This window comes from Coccomyxa subellipsoidea (assembly GCF_000258705.1).
Source record: "Coccomyxa subellipsoidea C-169, whole genome shotgun sequence".
Taxonomy (NCBI): Eukaryota; Viridiplantae; Chlorophyta; class Trebouxiophyceae; family Coccomyxaceae; genus Coccomyxa; species Coccomyxa subellipsoidea.
This window is the reverse complement of record NW_005178033.1, coordinates 84,226-105,498: the sequence shown is the minus strand read 5'-3', so window position 1 is coordinate 105,498 and position 21,273 is coordinate 84,226. Positions and strand designations below refer to the sequence as shown.

The 21,273-nt window shown below is 50.7% G+C and overlaps 2 protein-coding genes across 2 annotated transcripts; both read left to right on the top strand.

The window, feature by feature from the left end:
* Positions 1 to 1,727: 1,727 nt before the first annotated feature.
* COCSUDRAFT_16800 (P-type ATPase) lies at positions 1,728 to 10,157 on the top strand (the record flags this gene model as incomplete). The annotated part of the gene is made up of 16 exons (XM_005646608.1): positions 1,728 to 1,865; positions 2,124 to 2,273; positions 2,400 to 2,525; positions 2,799 to 2,885; positions 3,276 to 3,404; positions 3,807 to 4,027; positions 4,527 to 4,601; positions 5,126 to 5,387; positions 6,133 to 6,345; positions 6,635 to 6,766; positions 7,117 to 7,213; positions 7,553 to 7,659; positions 8,181 to 8,396; positions 8,708 to 8,905; positions 9,282 to 9,507; positions 9,847 to 10,157. 16 exons carry the CDS (start codon positions 1,728 to 1,730, stop codon positions 10,155 to 10,157), a joined length of 2,688 nt encoding a protein of 895 aa, XP_005646665.1.
* A 2,410-nt stretch (positions 10,158 to 12,567) lies between these two features.
* Positions 12,568 to 20,881, top strand: COCSUDRAFT_16699 (P-type ATPase; the record flags this gene model as incomplete). Its single annotated transcript, XM_005646607.1, has 16 exons — positions 12,568 to 12,705; positions 12,961 to 13,110; positions 13,240 to 13,365; positions 13,664 to 13,750; positions 14,145 to 14,273; positions 14,673 to 14,893; positions 15,386 to 15,460; positions 15,955 to 16,216; positions 16,765 to 16,977; positions 17,289 to 17,420; positions 17,836 to 17,932; positions 18,320 to 18,426; positions 18,868 to 19,083; positions 19,387 to 19,587; positions 19,976 to 20,201; positions 20,532 to 20,881. The coding sequence occupies 16 exons, from the start codon at positions 12,568 to 12,570 to the stop codon at positions 20,879 to 20,881; spliced, it is 2,730 nt and encodes a 909-aa protein (XP_005646664.1).
* Between the last annotated feature and the right edge of the window lie 392 nt (positions 20,882 to 21,273).

Genomic DNA, 21,273 nt, shown 5'->3' with positions numbered 1-21,273 from the left:
GCAGTGGCTTTCCAAGCAAGCGCGGACTTCTACGGACCTACAGGAGAAAAAGGAACAGGTGTCAAGACGGCTGCCAGGCAGCTGCCGCTGCTCCAAGCGGCTGAGTTAGCGGATGAGTCACGATTGCAAGCGCATGCGCACCCACAATATGCTGACTGGGCGAGCATCATGCAGCAGCCTTTGCCCAAGATTGTCGGGCCTGATATCCTTGTTGCAGCATGATGGTGAATACTTGACATGATTGACTGTTCCGGCAACGGAAAAGAACCGGCAACGTCTAAGCTGGAGCCCACGGCGGGGCTATCCAGCATGGCAAAGCCACCTAGGTTACGTTTACGGCCCTGGGACGGTAGCCGCTCGCGATCTAGCCAATCGACACAAAATACAGCCCCTAAATGGGCGAGCGTGTTTCCTTAATCACGCCTCAGGTGACATCAGGGCGTCGAACTTCTTTTTTTTTTGTGACATGATCATGATTGAAGCACTTGCGCGGCTGTCACAGTGGTATCACTTCTGCCATCCAAAACCTTTAAAAATCTGTGACGGGAAACTTGCAAGCCGATGCTTCTTTAATAAAATGGTGATTCATGTGCATGCTTGCTTCGGGAGTCCCAAGACGGGACAGCGCACTTGGTTCAGACAATCATTGAGTGCCGCACGTCTTGCATTTTATCATTATATTGTAGCAGCTGTGTCGACACCATGGCCAGTCATAGCTATCGCGTCCAACGTGTCAACACCATCTGCTCTGTACACAGTGTGGCAGCTGTGGCCGATTGCCTCCGGCAGTCCACTGGATCGAGAAGCAAGCACACTTGGAAAAATTCCTGAAGATGTTGGGGGTGTGCTTGCAGAGTAGGTTTGGATGAGCGTGTGAGTTCTGCAGAACTGTGAATGTGCGGCCCGGTGAGGCAACGGTGAACAATGAGTCCATCTTCAACATGGCTTCAGCAGTGCATCTGGCCACTTGTCTAGAGATCTCAGCCTGTCTTCAGACTGCTTTGTGGTCATGGCAGAGACAGAATACTTGAATGCTCTTTCTTTCCATCACAATCTTGCCTATCCAATCCTTAACTTGTCAGTTTTGTTGCATGCAGGGCACTCTCCACCCTCGTTTCAGGATGTGAAACAATGCCCTGCGGCAAAGACGGCTTATCAATACGTACAGTTTTGCACGTGGCTTCCCAAGGCGGAAGCCCCACTGACGCTCCAGTCAGGAATTGCATTCTTGTTGCCGGTCATTGCTGAACTATTTGACATGGTGGGATCATCAGAAGGATTGTCTCAGCGCAGCCCATTGGCAGCTTTGCAGATCAGCTAGGTGATTGCCAGTGCTATGGTCCTACTAGGACCATAGTATGGCCCTCTGGGCTCTGGGTTCGCCACTCATACAGATTATTATTGTTAGTGTTATGGTGATATATCATACGATGCACGTTGCATGTTGATTATTGAGGTCAAGTCGAAAAGGCTGATTAAATGTGCTGTCTGGAAATTGATTGACGCTTGATCATGTTATGGAAAATGGCTGCATGATTGGTGGGTCTGACTCAGAAACAATTTGTCATAGCATGGAAGCTGTGGGGAAGGCGTTTCGGAAGGTCGCCTTTGGACGCACCTGGGCAGCGCGCATCTTTTGGACCAAAAATAATCTCACAGATCTGAATCGTAGCGCTCGCGCCCATTTCGACTAAGAAGCTTGCACAAAGATAAGAAATCAATAAGCAATGCATTGTGAAGGGCTAACATCAATCAAGGCACGCGAGCTGCAGCAAGTTCACGGCTTCAACGAGATCGAAGGCAATGCCGAGCCGGAATGGAAGAAAGTGGTCAAGCGATACCTCGACCCCATCACACTTGTCATCGTGCGATCCCTCTCATGTCTTGAATGCACAAGTGAACACACTGCCTTGCACATGGCGAGTGCTGTCTGGGACAATGCCATGACTAACACACCTTATTCCTGTGTTACATGGCCTGAACGCACGCTACACGAAAACTATACCTCATGGCAATGTTTGTTTTGCCCATCGTCTTCTTAGCGGGTGCACGAATCTTGTGGACGTGAATTTGCCGGAAGCCATTGCACACGCCATGTCGCTGACGCATTTCTTGACTTGCAGTTTCTGGCTGCGATCATCAGTGCAGCTGTCCCAAACGATGGCAGCAGGGGCTGGACGTCCTTTGTTCTGCTGATTGTGGAGCTAAACATCATTGTTTGGGTGGGCTACTACTCTGATCGGAACGCCGGCAATGCGGTGAAAGAGCTCAAGGTGCGCAAATCATCACCCGACAATCACAGTTGGTATGCTCATCTTTTTTATGCAAGGCCGAATTCGATCGGGTGTGGATGGACAACTCTTTTTGAGGCATCAACAAGTTTGTATGGCGATGTGCAGGAACTGTCGGCCCCCACGGCATCGGTCAACCGGGACGGAGAGTGGAAGCAAGTGGAGGTCCGCGAGCTGGTGCCTGGCGACCTCATCGATCTAAAGGGCGGAGACGTCGTCCCAGCCGATGCTGTGGTGCGCTTTCTGCACCCACGTGTCCCTGTCACATGACTCGTGTCTTTCCATTTCGTCATCATCTGCTTTATTCCTGCTGTTCCTGCCAGGGGCAAAGTGCGTGTACAGGCAAGCGACATGCAAAGGCCGTTACAAATCTCACCCCTGAACGGACTCGCCAGGACCAATCAACCATGGGCATCATGCTGGTGATGGTGCTCAGAATTTGCACTGCCCTCTAGTCATTCAAACGTCAATGTGAATGAATGAATGAACAGATGCATGTGTGTGCAGCTTGTGGGTGAAGGCGAGCCTCTGAAGGTGGACGAGTCATCCCTGACTGGCGAGTCACTGCCCGTCTCCAAGACCCAGGGCGCCAAGGTACTGTACCATTGACAAGCCCCTTGACACTTTCGACTGAATGCAGAACATCTTTCGTAGAATTGCAGAAGTGATGCAGTCTGAAAGGGGTCAGCATGCCAGCATCCTGCAATTGCCTAAAAGAGCCTGTGCACATGCGGGCTGACTGTCCTTTACCTCCTGTGAAAGTTCCAGAGCCGAAGCTTCTTCTCTTCTTTCTGCTGCTGCTGAGAAGCGCTGCACTTACGCTCGCAGGGGGATCACCTCATGATTTCCCACTGAAAATCTGCATGCATGCATGATCTGTCCCTGTGACATATTGCACGTGTCACAAAGCTAAATCTGTCTCTTGACCTTTTCGAAAATCACACAGGCAGAGCTGTCACTGACGCTTTCAAATTTGTGGGGCAGGTGCTGTCTGGCTCTGTCATATTGCAGGGCGAGAGCGCAGCTGTGGTATCTGCCACGGGGCGTGCCTCCTTCTTTGGCAAGACAGTCGCTCTGCTGAGTGAGCCGGAGGAAATCGGACACCTGCGTAAGGTGAGGCCTCGTTGGTACTTTCAGTATAAATTGCCCAAATGTTCTGGGTTCCAAGCTTTTTAATTGGGCCTCAGAATTCTCTCACGGCGGCGCCAAGAGGAGATTTGGCACTTGCGCAAAGTGTGCAAATTTTATCACCTCCCCTGTGATCAGGACCTAGCTCTGCTGATCTTTAGCAGTTTCTGTTTGCTGTTCAAGAGCGAGCCCTCTGTGTGCCTGTGCCCACTCTGTAACCTGTCATTTGGTGCTTGAGGGTCGGCGTGAGCCAGATCTATCCGCTTTTAATGCAAGTCCTCCAGGTGATTACTGCGCAATGCTACTCTGGCTCTCTGTTCAGTGAGTCACAGCATATCCTGCACTGTCTGCTAAGTCAGCAGTGCTGACACACCCAATTACTCGCAGGTGCTGAGCCGAGTGACTCTGGCGATCGGGGCACTGGCGTTGGCGGGAGTCATCTGCATAATGGCGACACTTCTGGGCCGCGGTGATGCGGCCGGCTACTCGGTAGTCATCGCATTTGTCATCCTCGTGTCAGCCATGCCTGTCGGCATGCCCGTTGTGACTACTACGGTTCTGGCGATCGGCGCTCGTGAGATGGCACGCCACAAGGCCATCGTGAACAGGTGCGGCTGCAGCCGCTCTTCCTTTCACCCTTTGGTTTTGAAAACTGAGTAGAGACCGAATGACCCTAGGGCATCAGCTTGATGTCCAGGTTGGGCAGGCTCTTTTGGCACACGCAAGTGAAAGGCGGGATGCAGACACTTTATGCCTTGCACTATGTATTGGTGAACATGCAAGTTACATGTGCGGACGCGCTGCAGTTCCACACCAGGGCTGCTGAAGGAAACTTGCCACCGACTGCTTTTTGCCTTGCCTCAATTTTTATGCCATAGCATTCAGCGCACCTTGGAGCAGGCCGGGCAAAGCAGTGAAGTCTTCCAAGCTGACTGGAAGCATGGTGCCAATTCTTCTCATTGCGTAAAGTTGTCTAGTTTGAGGACAAATCCTTCCGGATGTGTAGCATGTGACAAGCTGGAGGCCGTAGCTGATACCTGTAGATTGACATGGCAAAGGTAGAGACCATCAGTAAGGCAGTGGCTTTGATTTGTCATGTGTCTGCAGGCTGGCCTCCCTGGAGGAGCTCTCAGGAATGGAGGTGCTTGCCAGCGACAAGACAGGCACGCTCACACTCAACAGGTGAGCACCTGTCATTTCCCCAGCCCCTTAGCAATTCCAGGGGAATAAGAAGCCCTCGTTAGGATTTCTTTCTGACCTGGGCATTTAACCCTAACCCTGAGCTGCCCCATGCAGAGCGCAGCAGGCGATCGCATGCAGGTGACACATGATTAGTTTATTGCCAGCATGGCGCAGCAGCGCGCCTAGTCAGGCGCGCTGTTGACTCATCCGCTGACTCATGAGGCTCCTGGAGGGAAGAGGTGGAGGGAAGAGTGGGGAGGATTCGACAACCTGTCGAGAGTGAAAATCCCAGGCCAGCATTCTGCGCCCTGCAAGTTTCTCACCCATGTCACATGCGTTTCAGAAACCCCTGCATGCAGCGGTGGCACTTGCTGAGAGAGTGCAGGCCAGGGCTACATTCCGCGCCTTATTTCCGCTGCAATGCATGCACATGCAAACCTTCACCGCATCTTTACAATATATGAAAATAGGAAATTGAACGTTTAAATTTTGAAGTTTGAAATTTGAATTTGAAATTCGTGCAGGCTGACACTGGACAAGAAGGACGTGGAGCCTTGGGGAGAAGCCACCAAGGAGCAAGTGCTGCTCTATGCGGCATTGTCAGCCAAATGGGAAAACAACGATGCAATAGACAGGGCAGTGACTGGCGCAGTGCGAAGCAAAGAGAACCTGAAGGGTTACGTCATCGAGCGAGTCGTGCCGTTCAATCCTGTGGACAAAAAGACGACCGCCACTTTCACCGCCCCTGACGGGCGACGGCTGCTCGCCAGCAAGGGAGCACCCCAGGTAATAATATCATTTTTAAAGATGAAAGAGTGGATTCACTGTATGGTGTAGAAGAATCCTTTGAAATCTGATGGCTTGACTGTTCTGCCGGGTGTGCAACACCGCGTACCGTAATCCTGTCAAAAGACATGCATGCAATCTGCAGAATGTCTTTGTGACCTGTTGCTGACTGGGATGAGTATCAAAAGACCAAGCGGCCCATTGCTCTTTCTGAAAGGGCCTTTTTGGTGAATGTTTGCTTCTCTTCTTTCTGGTTAAGTCACTCAAAGAATTCAGCCGCGGCAGAATTATAGTACTCAATCAACAACCCACATGAATAATAGTTTCGGCCAAAAGGGTGGATAAATATGACCCCATACCCAAAATATATACCCCTATGGTAATTTTCAGACTAAAGTCGGAAAGCTCTGGACAAGTCCAATCCAATGGAGCATGACCATGGCATTTTTGAGGTCATGATGATCCCTAGAGTTGCTTTGAAATATTCTCAGCACCGCCGGGGGTGCAGGTTTTAGAATGGGTACTACAGTTTACCCCGGCTGGCGGGGGGCGATATAAATACTGAGCATTATGCCCACAATTGATTGGGTCTTGCTTGGATCTGGCGCGTCCAACAAGGGGTAGGATTATGGCAGCCTTCAACTGCAGTTTGTCTGCAGAATGCACCTTGCCTCTTGGCAGTAAAAGCGTTTGACAATAATAATAATAATAACTACAGTACCTAGATCTGCACTGTGCTGCACAGATCATCGGAGCGATGCTGCAAGACCCTGCAGCAAGGGCAGCGGTGGATAGGTACATGGCGGAGAGGGCTTCCAGGGGTCTGCGGGCATTGGGAGTCGCCACGTCAGCAGATGGAGGCGCCAACTGGCAGCTCGTTGGTCTTATTTCCCTCCTGGACCCACCCAGAGAGGACACCAAGCGCACCATCGAACTTGCAGGCCAGCTTGGCATCGAGGTATGTCTTTGTAAGATTCCAGGCTGAAGTCTTTTGCAGTGAGACAGCAGTACTAAAAGTATTTCGAGACTTGTGCCAAGATGCAAACTCACAAGAGCAATGCATGCACCTGCTGCGTAGGCTAGGTTGTCACTATACTCTCGTCACCCCAAAAAACTGGGGCACTCAATGAAAGCCAAACACAGCAGGGATTTAGGCTGAAATCTTGTCTCCAGGCATTTGGGGTACCCTGGGTTTAGGATTTTTACTAAGGGGTTTGAGTAATGAAAGGATGGCGGGGCATGCGCAGGTGAAGATGGTAACTGGGGACCAACGGCTGATCGCAGTGGAGACCAGCCGCCGACTGGGGCTGGGCACCAACATCATGGAGGGTGCAGAGCTGATGCAGGGTGAAATTTCCGACGCTGACCTGGCAACAAAGGTGTGCAGCTCATTAACTGCTGATTGTGGGATCACTTGTGAAGGTGTTGATTCCTTATCTGTCTGGAGCACTCGTCACTTTGTGAATGTGTTTGACCAACGAATACCTTGAGGCCACTGCGTATGTGTAAAGAGATCTGCAGCCTGGTATGCAGTGCTGCAAAAAATCATGTTGGGCCCCAGCATGCATGAGTTGCCATGTGTGCAAAAAACTTCTTTCTGGTACTTTCCGGTGGATTAATGTGTGGAAACCATTTCTAGACGAAAGGATGGTATAGGAAGATTCGAAAAGTAAACTGTATGTAGGCAGATTCGTGCACGTGAGCTTGATGGGTGAATTTTTAAACACAGGTGACAGAGGTGGATGGCTTTGCTGGAGTGTACCCGGAGCACAAGCACAAGATTGTCACAGCGCTGCAGTCAAAGGGGCGCCTCGTTGGCATGACAGGTCAGCTCAAAATTATACTTCCTCCTGAACTGACATATCAAAACACAGATCATGATCGATTGAGGTGTCCTTTTCAATATAATGGTTTCATCTTGCTGTGAAGTCAAGGAAGAGCACCCCTTTGCCTGGAACGGTAATCCTAGCAAGAGGTTTTTGGGATGCATGAAGCCTTTAGACTCCGTTGCTTACTAAGCACGGCAATGCTTAGAGAAGAATGGGATGTCTATCTGAAGTGGAAACTGTTTGATTTATTGGAGACTGTTTTGACTGTAGGTTTCGGGAACAGTCTGTGTTAGATTGAATTGATCATATGAACGGAAATGTTAAATTTTGGCACAGGTGACGGGGTGAATGATGCGCCTGCACTGAAGAAGGCCAACGTGGGCATCGCTGTGGCCGGCGCCACATCAGCTGCCAAGGGTGCCGCTGACATCATCCTCACCGAGGTAATCACCTTCTGCTGACATCACGAGCTGAGCTGGGGTTAGCAGAAGAAAAATCCCAAAGATGTTTGCCAAAGGAATCCTGCATTTCTCCGTGAAGTGCTATTTAACTGCACATTTCAGCGCTGACAAGGGACGTAGAGCATGCAAGGGCTTTCTTCTTCAATGCTGCGCAAATTTGCAGCTTTCTGCATTGAGCTGCGTGTCTTCACCAAACACAGAAGACGTTGATCTTTATCCAGACCAGGTATGCCCCTTGCCGTGATCACGACAGAGGCCCTGGAAAGGGCAGAGCGAGAAGGCATGTATAGTAGTTAGGAACGTGTGAGGGTACCAAAAGCTCTCAAAGCAGCGGTGCTGCATGCATGATGACACGTCGGCCCAGCAGACGGGCAAGTCTGGCTCGATGCCAGATAGCAGCTATTCGATACCAAGGGTCGAAGCCGAATAGCAGCTATTTAGGCTGGCAGGGTAACTTCAAAATGCAAGAAAAAATGTCTCACATGTATTGGCTTACTGCGCAGGAGGGGTTGGGCCCCATCATAACAGCCATCCAAGCCAGCCGCACAATTTTTGCGCGGCTTCAGTCTTACCTGATCTACCGCATAGCCTCAAGCCTGCTCATTCTGGGCTTCTTCTTCTTTGGGATCATAATATTAGGATTGGAGATGCCAACCTGGGCCATCATCGTCATCAACATTACTAACGATGCCTCTGTCATGGCCACCTCCTTCGACAAGGTGAGGCCGAGCGCTGCATTGCTTACTTGGTTAGTCATTGCTTTCATGACAGCAGGCATGGTGCGCCCAAGCATGCATTAAATATATTATCCGAGTGCCACAAAAGAAGAGGTTCCGGTAGGTCGGCAGAAAGTGAAAACTCTGGTCCACCTTTTGCATGCAAACGAGATGAGTTTTGGATAGGGGCGATCAGGTGCACAAGATCATTTTAGGTGCAGACCCGCGTATTTGACACAGTCAAAGATGGCTCCTGATTTTGGGAAATTTAGACAAATATCAGCTTCTGAGACTGATATATGCCCGCTGCACAGGTGCACAGCTCCGACATGCCGCTGACGTGGAACATGACTAAGTGCTTAGTAGTGGCCGCATGCACAGCTGCGGTCGGCATCGCCGGCTCTGTGCTCTTGCTTTTTTTGAGCCTGCCCCATCACGTCAACTGGTTCTCTCTGATGGGCACCCCCATCGATCATGGCCTGCCCGAGGCCTTCCGCACCACCAACGGTCAGGTCAGTCTGAATATTCATCCTTGAGATGTGGAAAGCTTATTCAGAGGCATAATATTCAGCTGAGCTTGCTGGAGCAAAGCCTCACAGAGGGCCAGGAATTGCAGCTCGAAGTAGCAACGGTCCCTATGCTGCACAACTTTTGCAGGCAGTGTTGATACTAATCTCGTCATGGGGAATCTCTTAGCAGTGCTCAATATGCATACAACGTGCCACGATGTTCACTGATAGCATGCTCCTTCGCTGTCCAATGAGCACTGTCATGTGACCGCTGATGTGTGTGCATGTGTCGCTTCCCCTCCAATTTGAATCAATCATGGTAATTACGGACGTCACAAAGTCAAATAACTGTGCGACATCAGCGACCATTTCCGCGCAGGTGGTCGCATGCATCTTCCTGGCGCTCATGATAATGATCCAGCTAAACATCTTCGCCACGCGCAACCCGGCGCTCTTCTGGCGATTCTCCAAGCAGACGGCCCCGAGGCCTTCGCTGCTTTTAATCGCGGCCGTCTCGTGCGTGTTATTGCCTGCCACCTTCATTGCAGTGTACTGGCCCGAGAACATCCAGCCGGACGGCGGCCGCGGCGTTCTTATCGGCGCAGGTGCGTACCCTTTTGGATCTCAAGGGGTTTCAGAATACCCCCTGTTTTAATAGGAAGGCCTTTGCACCATGTAATCTGTGTCCTGCAACACACCATCAAGACAGGAAGGCAAGAAATCATATATCTGCCGGCCATATCCTTCTGCAATCATGCATACAGGGTCTCAGGTGCTCAGTCTACTTTTTCAGTTGGGTCAGAGTCAGTGCTTGGCATGAGTGCTTGGCATGTGTTGACGGCCCTGCCTACAATTTTTGGCAGGGAGAAATTGTGATACATTGTACTAGGCATGCATCAATCCTTGAACGACATTCAGTGCCCGACAATCATTTCTATTTGCAGGCTGGGCCAAGGTGGGCATCGTGTGGGCGTACGCGGTGGCAGTCTGGCTGATAGCGGACGTGGCCAAGACTTGCGTGCAGGCATTCTTCATTCGCCAGGAGCGGATGAAAGAAGACTGCAAGATGCACGACAGGCCGCTGCCGCTGTGGGTGCGAATTGTCGACTGGCCCGGTAACGCCGTTGAATCCGCGCTCGACAGCCTGGCGCAGGTGAGTCACCCGGCCCTTGCTGTTTGCATATCAACCCCTGGCATGTTGTTTTTAGGGGGTAGTAATTGCCAGTGGTGTTCAGTAACCCCTCTTGAGCCTTGAGCCTTGAGCCTTACTGGAGACAACAGAGTGAATCTGACTTGGTGGGGTGTGAAACGTTTGCAAGGTGACTCTTGTGAAATTACCATCGTGTGCCAGCAGTGTCACACAAAGGGTGTCTTTTAGATCGCCTACCACAATTTTACGGCAGGATCAGACTCGTGGTTGGTTAGATATCTGCTCTGCTAAAAAGTTGCCTTACATGTGTCTCGTGGTTCTGCAGGGAACTTCCAAAGCCTGCCAGCCGTGCAACAAGCGCAAGACTGTCAAGGTGAGGCTTTCAGCGACTCTTTGTTGGGACAGCTACCTTTTGGTAGTGCAATGTAGAATCAACTTATGCCACATATCATCTTCATGGATGTCTTGCATGGGCAAGACTTGTGGCCTTCTGACGAACACTGGGCCCCAGATCAGGAAGCTGGTCCCACTTTTGCTCTCTTCCAGGGATACGAAATTCCATTGTATATTTACAGAATAGAGCAGGAGCTGTGTCTCGGACAGTATACCAGAAGGCATGCATGCTGTGTTTCATAGCTTTCACAGCGCCGTGGTGATGTGCTGTTACTCCAGAGACTTCAGAAGCCTGCTTGCATACGATTGCAGGGTTCACGCAAGGGACCCGCCAATGACTCAGCAAGAGAGTTGACTGATGTCATCATCGACACTCCACATTCTTGTGCCAAGTGAGCAGCCTCACAGAAAGCCGAAGCAGTTACTTTGAAGCAGTGAAGTACACCGTCCAGTGTGGCGTAGTCTACAATGTGTAGCATGCTATAACGCGCCTTGCCAAGTATTGAATCTTTGAAGTAAAGAGGTCTTTCCTTGCAAGTTCGAAAGTATGTATCTAAGTGAGTGTGGATTCTCTGAGAAGTCAGCTTTCTTTGCTTTGTTCATTCTGGGTTTGAGTACTTTGATTGGCATCTTACAGTGTACAAGGTGCCATCGTCAGCAAGGGCATGCAGTACATGCTTTGCCAAATACACACCACTTTGCTGTCTATCGGTCAAACGGATGCTCAGAAGTATCTAGTTCTGGGGCGAACCCTGTGATTCGTCTATTTAGTGTATACTACCTTGCCAGATTGTAAGCAAGAAGTATGTGACTGATTTGGATCCAAGAGTGAACCCCCTTTGACCAAATAGCGCTTTGCAACAGTTTCTAAGATCTGGGTACATGCTGGATGGGTTCAAATTTTATTATTACATACAAGACTATGGCATACAGCCCAGACACAACAACGAGCTCGCTACTTGTGAAGATCACACACCTTGATGCATCCGTTGCCTTCGAGACTACTTTTAATAACACCTCACAATTTCAAGAGCCCTGGAGGATTCTCAGAATTGAGATGGCTTCCTACGGCTCCTACCCTGTCAATCAGATTCCTCTATGGTCCATCAGACACCATCAAGACGTCTGGATTGTGATGGAATAGCATGGGAAACAATGTGCCCGGTAATTTAGCCGTCACGGCGTCTCTGTTTTCCTGGGACGCGATTTGAAATACGGCTTATCATTACGTACAACGTACTACACACCTGCACATGGCTTCTCAATGCGGAAGGAGTCTCCAGTCATCCAATTCATGTGGCAGTTGGACATTGTTGGTGTTGCACATTTTGTGATGGATTGTTTTGATTATTTGGATTCTGTCAGTTCATCCAATCAGCCCTAGGCGGCTGGAGTGATGTAATCTTCCTTCCTTCCTTCCTTCCAGTCAGGAAGTGCACTCTTGTTGCCGGTCTCTGCTGAGCTGTTTGACATAGTGGGATCATCAGAAGGTTTATCTCAACGCAGCCCATTGGCAGCTTTGCAGGTCAGCTAGGTGACTGCCAGTGCTATGCTGATATCACATAATATTATCGATGCAAGTTGCTTGTTGATGTCATTATTGGTTGGTCGACCTTCGAGGTCGAGTCGAAGAGCTAACTAAATGTGCTGCCTGTAACCTGAATGACCCTTGATCATGTTAAGAGCCTAGCTGCATTATTGGCGTGTTTAAGGGGGTGTTCACACTACCCCTGGAGAACACTTGGAGAACAAATCTCCAGGCACCGTTATAGCCTGCCCCCCCACCTGGAGAACCGATCTCCACCCCAGGACATGGAGATTAATCTCCAACCGTCAATCTCCAGGCGTTTAGTCACCAAAACCGCCGATTACAGTAATCTCCACCCCCTGGAGAATCAATTTCCAGGTTGTGTGTGAACACGCCCTAATTCTGAAAGGAGAGGGACTAGGGTCTGGCACAGAAACATTTGTTGACAGCATGGAAGCTGTCGGGAAGGCATTCCGGAATATCGCCGTCGGACACACCTGGGCAGCGCGCATCTCTTGGACGACGGATCTCAATCGTAGCGCTCGCGTCCATATCGACTAAGAAGCTTTCACATAGACAAGAATACAATCAGCAATGCATTGTGAAGGGCTAACATCAATCAAGGCACGCGAGCTGCAGCAAGTTCACGGCTTCAACGAGATCGAAGGCAATGCTGAGCCAGAATGGAGGAAAGTGGTCAAGCGATACTTCGACCCCATCATACTTGTCATCGTGCGATCTTTTCCATGTCGTGAATGCACGAGTGAACAAAGTGCCCTGTAGATGGCGAAGTGCGGGACAATGCTATGACTAACACAAATTCATCCTGCGCTATATAGCTTGAACGCGCGCTAAACGACAATTATACCTCATGGCAATGTGTGCCTGCTCATCGTGTTCCTAGCGGGTGCATGAACCTTGTGGACGTGAATCTGCCGGAAGCCATTGCGAACGCCATGTCTGCTGACGCATTTCTTGACTTTGCAGTTTCTGGCTGCGATCATCAGTGTAGTTGTCCCAAACGATGGCAGCAGAGGCTGGACGTCCTTTGTTCTGCTGATTGTGGAGCTGAACATCATTGTTTGGGTGGGCTACTACTCTGACCGGAACGCCGGCAATGCGGTGAAAGAGCTCAAGGTGCGCAAATTGTCACCCGACAATCACACTTGTTATGCTGATCGTTTTATGCAATACCGGATCGGATCAGGTATGGATGGACAAGTCTCTCTGAAAACGGCATCGACAAGGTTGCACGGCGATGTGCAGGAACTGTCGGCCCCCACGGCATTGGTCAAGCGGGACGGAGAGTGGAAGCAAGTGGAGGTCCGCGAGCTGGTGCCGGGCGACCTCATCGATCTAAAGGGCGGAGACGTCGTCCCAGCCGATGCTGTGGTGCGCTTTCTGCACCCATGTGTCCCTGTCACATGACTTGTCTCTTTCTAGTTCGTCATCATTTGCTCTTATCCTGCTGTTCCTCCCAGGGGCAAAGTGCGTCTACAGACAAGCGGCATGCAAAGGCTGCCACAATTTCCACCCTTTAACGGACTCGCCAGGACCAAGCAAGACCCAATCCACCATGGGCATCATGCTGGTGATGGTGCTCAGCATTTGCAGCGCCCCCCACCAGCCGGGAGTTTAGTCGTTCAGACGTCAAATTAACGTATGAATGAACAGATACATGCGTTTGCAGCTTGTGGGCGAAGGCGAGCCTCTGAAGGTGGACGAATCATCCCTGACTGGCGAGTCACTGCCCGTCTCCAAGACTCAGGGCGCCAAGGTAGTGCACCATCCCTTTATTTTCCACTGAATGCAGAACATCTTTCGAAGAGTGACCGGAGTGATGCACTCTAAAGGGGTCAGCATGCAAGCAGAATCCTGCAATTGTCAAAAAGAGCCTGTGCACATGCAGGTTGACTGTCCTTTACCTCCTGTGAAAGTCGCAGAGCCGAAGCTTCTTCTCTTCTTTTTGCTGCTGCTGAGAAGCACTGCACTTTAAGCTTGCCTAGGAATCACCTCATGATAACCCACTGAAGTCTACATGCATGCCATAGAAACAACGGCAGATCTGTGTCTGTGTCATCACGCAAGTGTCACGAAGCTAAAGCTGCCTCTGACCTTTTCATTATCAAACATGCAGAGCCGTCATTGACGCTTTCACGTTTGTGGGGCAGATGCTGTCCGGCTCTGTCATAGTGCAGGGCGAGAGCGCGGCTGTAGTATCTGCCACGGGGGGTGCCTCCTTCTTTGGCAAGACAGTCGCTCTGCTGAGCGAGCCGGAAGAGATCGGGCACCTGCGAAAGGTGATGCCTGGCTGGTACTTATCAGTGAAATGCCCAAATGTTCTAAATGACAAGGTTTTCAGCAGCGCCTGAGAACATTTGGCAGCGCCCAGAGGAGATTTGGCTCTTGCGCAGTGTGTGCAACTTTGTCACCTCCCCTGTGCGCAGCATGACCTAGCTCTGTTGATCTTTGGCAATTTCTGTTTTTTGTTTAAGAGCGAGCCCCCTGTGTGCTGGTGCCCTCTCTGTAACCTGGCATTTGTTGCTTGAGGGCCGGCGTGAGCCAGATCTATCCGCTTTTAATGCAAGTCCTTCAGGTGATTACTGCGCAATGCTACTCTGGCACTCTGGTCAGTGAGTCACAGCATATCCTGCACTGTCTGCTAAGTCAGCAGTGCTGACACGTCCAATGATTCGCAGGTGCTGAGCCGAGTGACGCTGGCGATCGGGGCACTGGCGTTGGCGGGAGTCATCTGCATAATGGCGACACTTCTCGGCCGGGGCGACGCGGCCGGCTACTCGGTAGTCATCGCATTTGTAATCCTCGCATCAACTGTGCCTGTGGGCATGCCCGTTGTGACTGGAACTGTTCTGGCGATCGGCGCTCGAGAGATGGCACGCCACAAGGCCATTGTCAACCGGTGCGGCTGCAGCTCCTCTTCTATTCAAAAACTGGATTGAGACCGAGTGACCCTAGGGCATCAGCTGGATGTCCGGGTGAGGCAGGCTGTTTTGGCAAACACCAGCAAAAGCTGGGATGCAAACACGATATGTCTTGCACTTTGTACTCGTGAACATGCAAGTTGCATGTGCGGACGCGCTGCAAGTCCACACCAGGGCTACTGAAGGCAATTTGCCGCCGACTGCCTTTTGCCTTGCTTTATTTGTCGTGCCATAGCATTCAGCGCACCTTGGAGCAGGCCAGGCAAAGCAGTGAAAACTTCCAAGCTGACTAAAAATTGGTACCAACTTTCCTCATTGCGTAAAGTTGTCTCTTACGAGGACAAATTCTTCCAGCTGTGGTAGCATGTGACAAGCCGAGGGCCGTATGATACCTGTAGGATGACATGGCAACGGTAGAGACCATCAATAAGACAGTAACTTTTGTAACTTCATGTTGACTTCATGTGCAGGCTGGCTTCCCTGGAGGAGCTCTCTGGAATGGAGGTGCTTGCCAGCGACAAGACAGGCACGCTTACACTCAACAGGTGAGCACCTGGCACTTCCCCAGCCCATTAGCAGTTCCAGGGGAATAAGCAGCCCTCGTTAGGGCCTCTTTCGACGCGGGCACCAACCCTCACCCTGAGCTGCCCCATGCAGAGCGCAGCAGGCGATCGCATGCAGGTGGCACATGAGTAGTTTATTGCCAGCATGGCGCAGCATGCGCGCCTGGCCAGGCGCACTGTTGACTCATCCGCTCACCTCTGAGGCTCCTGGAGGGAAGAGGCAGAGGCAAGAGTGGGTAGGATGCGACAACTAGTCGAGAGAGAAAATTCCAGGCCAGCATTCTGCGCCATGCAAATATTTCACCCATGTCACATGAATTGTTAGAAGCCCCTGCATGCAGCGGTGGCACTTGCTGAGAGACTGCAGGCTAGCGCTAAATTCTGGGCCTTATTCCAGCTGCAATGCATGCACATGCAAACCTTCACCGCATCTTCATAGATTTGAAGTTTGAAATTTGAATTTGAAACTCGTGCAGGCTGACACTGGACAAGGAGGACGTGGAGCCCTGGGAAGAAGCCACCAAGGAGCAAGTGCTGCTCTACGCGGCGTTGTCAGCCAAATGGGAAAACAACGATGCAATAGACAGGGCAGTGACTGGCGCAGTGGGGAGCAGAGAGAGCCTGAAGGGTTATGTCATCGAGCGAGTCGTGCCGTTTAATCCTGTGGACAAAAAGACGACCGCCACTTTCACCGCCCCTGACGGGCGGCGGCTGCTCGCCAGCAAGGGAGCACCCCAGGTAATATTTCGTTTCAATTTTCAACCTTTAAAGAGTGAATTCTCTTGAAGTTGTAGAAGAATCCTCTGGAATCTGATGGCTTGACTGTTCTGCCGGGTGTGCAATTCTGCGTACCGTAATCCTGTCAAAAGACATGCATGCAATTTGCAGAATGTCTCTGTGACCTGTTGCTGACTAGGATGAGTATCAAAAGACCAAGCGGCCCATTGCTCTTTCTGAAAGGGCCTCTTTGGTGAATGTTTGCTTCTCTTCGTTCTGGTAAAGTCATTCGAGGAGTTTAGCCGTGGCAGAATAATAGTACTCATTCCACAGCCCCCATGAAATAAGATTTCGGACCATATTCCCCAAAAATACAATTCCTATGAGACCAATCGGTTGGAAGTCAGAAGGCTCTGGACAAGTCCAATCCAATGGAGCATGACCAAGGTATTCTTATATTCAGGCAGATCTCTAGAGTTGCTCAAAGACATTCGGAAGTTTTCAAAAACCCGGGGGTGCAGATTTTAGAATGAGTACTACAGTACCTAGGTCTGCACTGTGCTGCGCAGATCATTGGAGCGATGCTGCAAGACCCTGCAGCAAGGGCAGCAGTGGATAGGTACATGGCAGAGAGGGCTTCCAGGGGCCTGCGGGCGTTGGGAGTTGCCACATCAGCAGATGGAGGCTCCAGCTGGCAGCTCGTCGGCCTTATTTCCCTCCTGGACCCACCCAGAGAGGACACCAAGCGCACCATCGAACTTGCACGCCAGCTTGGCATTGAGGTAAGTCTTTGCAGATTCCAGCCTGAAGTCTTCTGCAATGGGATCAGCAGTATCAAAAGTATTTTGAGAGTGGTGCCAAGATATAAACAAGAGCAATGCATGCACCTGCTGCATAGGCTTGCTCCTCACTATACTCTCGTCACCCAAAATATACTGGCGCACTGAATGGAAGCCAAACACAGCAGGGGTTCAGACTGAAATCTTGTCTCCAGGCATTTAGGGTGTCCTGGATTTAGGATGTTACTAAGGGGTGTGAGTAAGTGATGTTACTGAGGGGTGTGAGTAAGTGAAGGATGGCGGGGCATGCGCAGGTGAAGATGGTGACCGGAGACCAGTTGCTGATCGCAGTGGAGACCAGCCGCCGACTGGGGCTGGGCACCAACATCATGGAGGGTGCAGAGCTGATGCAGGGTAAAATTACCGACGCCGACCTGGCAAATAAGGTGTGCAGCCCATTAATGACTCATGATGGGATCACTAGTGAAAATGTTGATTCCCTATCTGTCTGGAGCACTCGTCACTGTCAATGTATTTGGCCATTGAATACCCAGAGGCCTTTGCGCATGTGTAAAGAGATCTGCAGCCTGGTATGCAGTGCTCCAAAAATCCTGTTGGGCCCCAGTAGACATGTGTTGCCATGTGTGCAGAAACCTTCTTTCTGATATTTTCCGGTGGTGTAATCAGTTGAAAAGGGTGCACTGGGAAAAGTATTGGTGCTGCCCTGGCTAGCGCCTGCTTGGTGATGGGATCCAAAAGCAGTTTGGCATCCCATTTCTGGACGAAAGGATGGTATAGGCAGTACACTGTATGTAGGCAAATTCGTTCTCATGAGCTTGGTGGGTGATTTTGAATGCGCAGGTCACAGAAGTGGATGGTTTTGCTGGAGTGTACCCAGAGCACAAGCACAAGATTGTCACAGCGCTGCAGTCAAAGGGACGCCTTGTTGGCATGACAGGTTCGTTCAAATCAGATCAGTTTTGATCATGTGTTCATCATGTCTTGATCATGATCTGTTTTGTTATATTTCCTCCTGAACTTACATATCTAAAAACAGATCATGATCAATTGAGGTGTCCTCTTCAATATCAATTGTTCTATCTCGCTGTGAAGTCAAGAAATAGCACCCACTTGCTTGGTACCGTAATCTTAGCAAGATTTTTTGATGCATGGAGCCTATAGACTCCGTTGCTTACTAAGCACGGCAATGCTTAGAGTAGATTGGGATGTTTATCTGAAGTGGAAACTATTTTAATTATTGGAGACTGTTTTGGCTGTAGGTTTCGGGAACAGTATGTCGAACTAAATTGATCATATGAAAGGAAATGTTAAAATTTTGGCACAGGTGACGGGGTGAATGATGCGCCTGCACTGAAGAAGGCCAACGTGGGCATCGCTGTGGCCGGCGCCACATCAGCAGCCAAGGGCGCCGCTGACATCATCCTCACCGAGGTAATCACCTTCTGCTGACATCACGGGCTGCGCTGGGGGTAGCAGATATGCAAGATCAGAAAGCTGTGTTTGCCAAAGGAATCCTGCAGTTTTCTATGAAGTGCTATCGAACTGCACATTTCAGTGCTAACAGAGGCGGTTGAGCATGCAAGGGCTTTCTTCTTCAATGCCGCGCAAATTTGCAGCTTTCTGCATTGAGCTGCGTGTCTTCACCAAGCACAGAAGACGTTGATCTTTATACACACTAGGTCATGCCCCTTGCCGTGATCAAGAAGGGACCTTTGGAAAGGGCAGAGCAAGAAGGCATGTACGGTAGTTGGGAATGTGTGCGGCTACCAAAAGCTCCCCAAAGAAGCGGTGTCGCATGCATGATGACACGTCGGCCCAGCAGCCGGGCAAGTCCAACCACAAAATGCAAGAAAGAATTGGCTTGCTGCGCAGGAGGGGTTGGGCCCCATCATAACAGCCATCCAAGCCAGCCGCACGATTTTTGCGCGGCTTCAGTCTTACTTGATCTATCGCATCGCCTCGAGCCTGCTCATTCTTGGGTTCTTCTTCTTTGGGATCATTATACTAGGATTCGAGATGCCAACCTGGGCCATCATCGTTATCAACATTACTAACGATGCCTCCGTCATGGCCACCTCCTTCGACAAGGTGAGGCTGAGCGCTGCATTACTTGCTTGATTAGTCATTGCTTTCATGACAGCAAACATGGTCCGCCCAAGCATGCAGTGAATGTCTATCCAAGTGCCACAAAATACGAGGTTTTGGTAGGCCGGTAGAAGCGAAAATTCTGGTCCGCCTTTTGCATGCAAACGGGATGTGTGTTGGATAGAGGCTTTTAGGTGCACAAGACGATTTCAGGTGCAGAGCCGCAACACAGTCAAAGATGACTCCTGATTCTGGGAAAGCTAGAAAAATATCAGCTTCTGAGACTGACATGTGCGCACTGCACAGGTGCACAGCTCCGACATGCCGCTGACGTGGAACATGACTAAGTGCTTAGTCGTGGCCGCATGCACCGCTGCGGTCGGCATTGTCGGCTCTGTGATCTTGTTATTTTTGAGCCTGCCCAATCCCGTCAACTGGTTCTCTCTGATGGGCACCCCCGTCGATGATGGCCTGCCCGGGGCCCCCCCCCGCACCACCAACGGCCAGGTGAGCCTGAACATTCATCCTTAAGATATGGAGTGCTTATTCAGAGACATACATTCAGCCAGAAAAAGAGCTTGCTGGAGCAAAGCCTCACAGAGGGCCAGGGATTGCAGCTCGAAGGAGCGACGGCCCCTTTGCTGCACAAGTTTTGCAGGCAGTGTTAACAACACTCTCTGTAGAATCTCCTATCAGTGCTCAATATGCATACGACGTGCCAAGATGTTCCCTGATAACATGCTTCTTCACTATCCGATGAGCACCATCGTGTGACTGCTGATCAGATCCCATGTGCAAGCATGTGCCGCTGGCCCTCCAATTTGAATCATTCAGGGTGATCACAGACGTCATAACGTCAAATACTTGGGTTGACATCGGCGACCATTCCGCGCAGGTGGTCGCATGCATCTTCCTGGCGCTCATGATAATGATCCAGCTAAACATCTTCGCCACGCGCAACCCGGGGCTCTTCTGGCGATTCTCCAAGCGCACGGCCCCGAGGCCTTCGCTGCTCTTAATCGCGGCCGTCTCGTGCGTGTTATTGCCTGCCACCTTCATTGCCGTTTACTGGCCCGAGAATATCCAGCCGGACGGCGGCCGCGGCATCCTTATCGGCGCAGGTGCGGACCCTCTTGTACTTGAGGGATTTCAGACTTCCTTACCCCCTGTGTTATCAGGAAGACCTCTTCACCATAAAATCTGTGAGTTGCAATTCACCATCAAGACAGGAAGGCAAGAAATCATACATTTGCCGGCCCTTTTCTTCTGCAACCATGCATATATGGTCTCAGGTGCTTAGTCTACTTTTTCAATTAGGTCAGAGGCTGTTGTCGGCATGTGTTGACGGCGCTGCCTACAATGTTTCGCAGGGAGAATTGTTGATGCATTGTACTGGGCATGCATCAATCCTTGGAAGACATTCAGTGCCTGAGAGTCATTTCCGTTTGCAGGCTGGGCCAAGGTGGGCATCGTGTGGGCGTACTCGGTGGCAGTCTGGCTTATAGCGGACGTGGCCAAGACTTGCGTGCAGGCATTCTTCATTCGCCAGGAGCGCGTGAAGGAAGACTGCAAGATGCACAACCGCCCCCTGCCGCTGTGGGTGAGAATTGTCGACTGGCCCGGGAACGCCGTCGAATCCGCGCTCGACCACCTGGCGCAGGTTAGTCACCCGGCCCTCGCTGTTTGCGTATCAACCCCTGGCTTCTTGTATTCAGGGAGTACTAGACATCAGAACACTCGAATAACTTCAGTTGTACTTGAGCCCACTAAGGGTTCTTGCAAGGGGTACCAGAGCTCCTAAGACCACAGTAGTCTATAGTACCCCTGGGTTTTGACTTGCGAGGGTGTCCGATTGTTAATGTAGTGGACTTTTGCGTTACCACCAGCACCATGTGCCAGCAGCGGGTGTCATATACAGTCACAGTCAGTGACTGCAGTGTCTCTTTTTCAGAGATCGCTTTACAGAATCTTATAGCAAGCTTAGACTAGCGGCTGTGCAATTGTGCAGCTCTTGATTCAGGATTGGTGCATTACTAGAAGCTTAGCTTACATGTGTCTCATGGCTGTGCAGGGAATTTCCAAATCCTGGCAGCCATGGAGCAAGCGCAAGAGTGTCAAGGTGAGACCCACACCAGGTCCTTGTTGGGGATTCCACCCTTGCAAATCTGCAAATATACAGCATAGCCATGATTC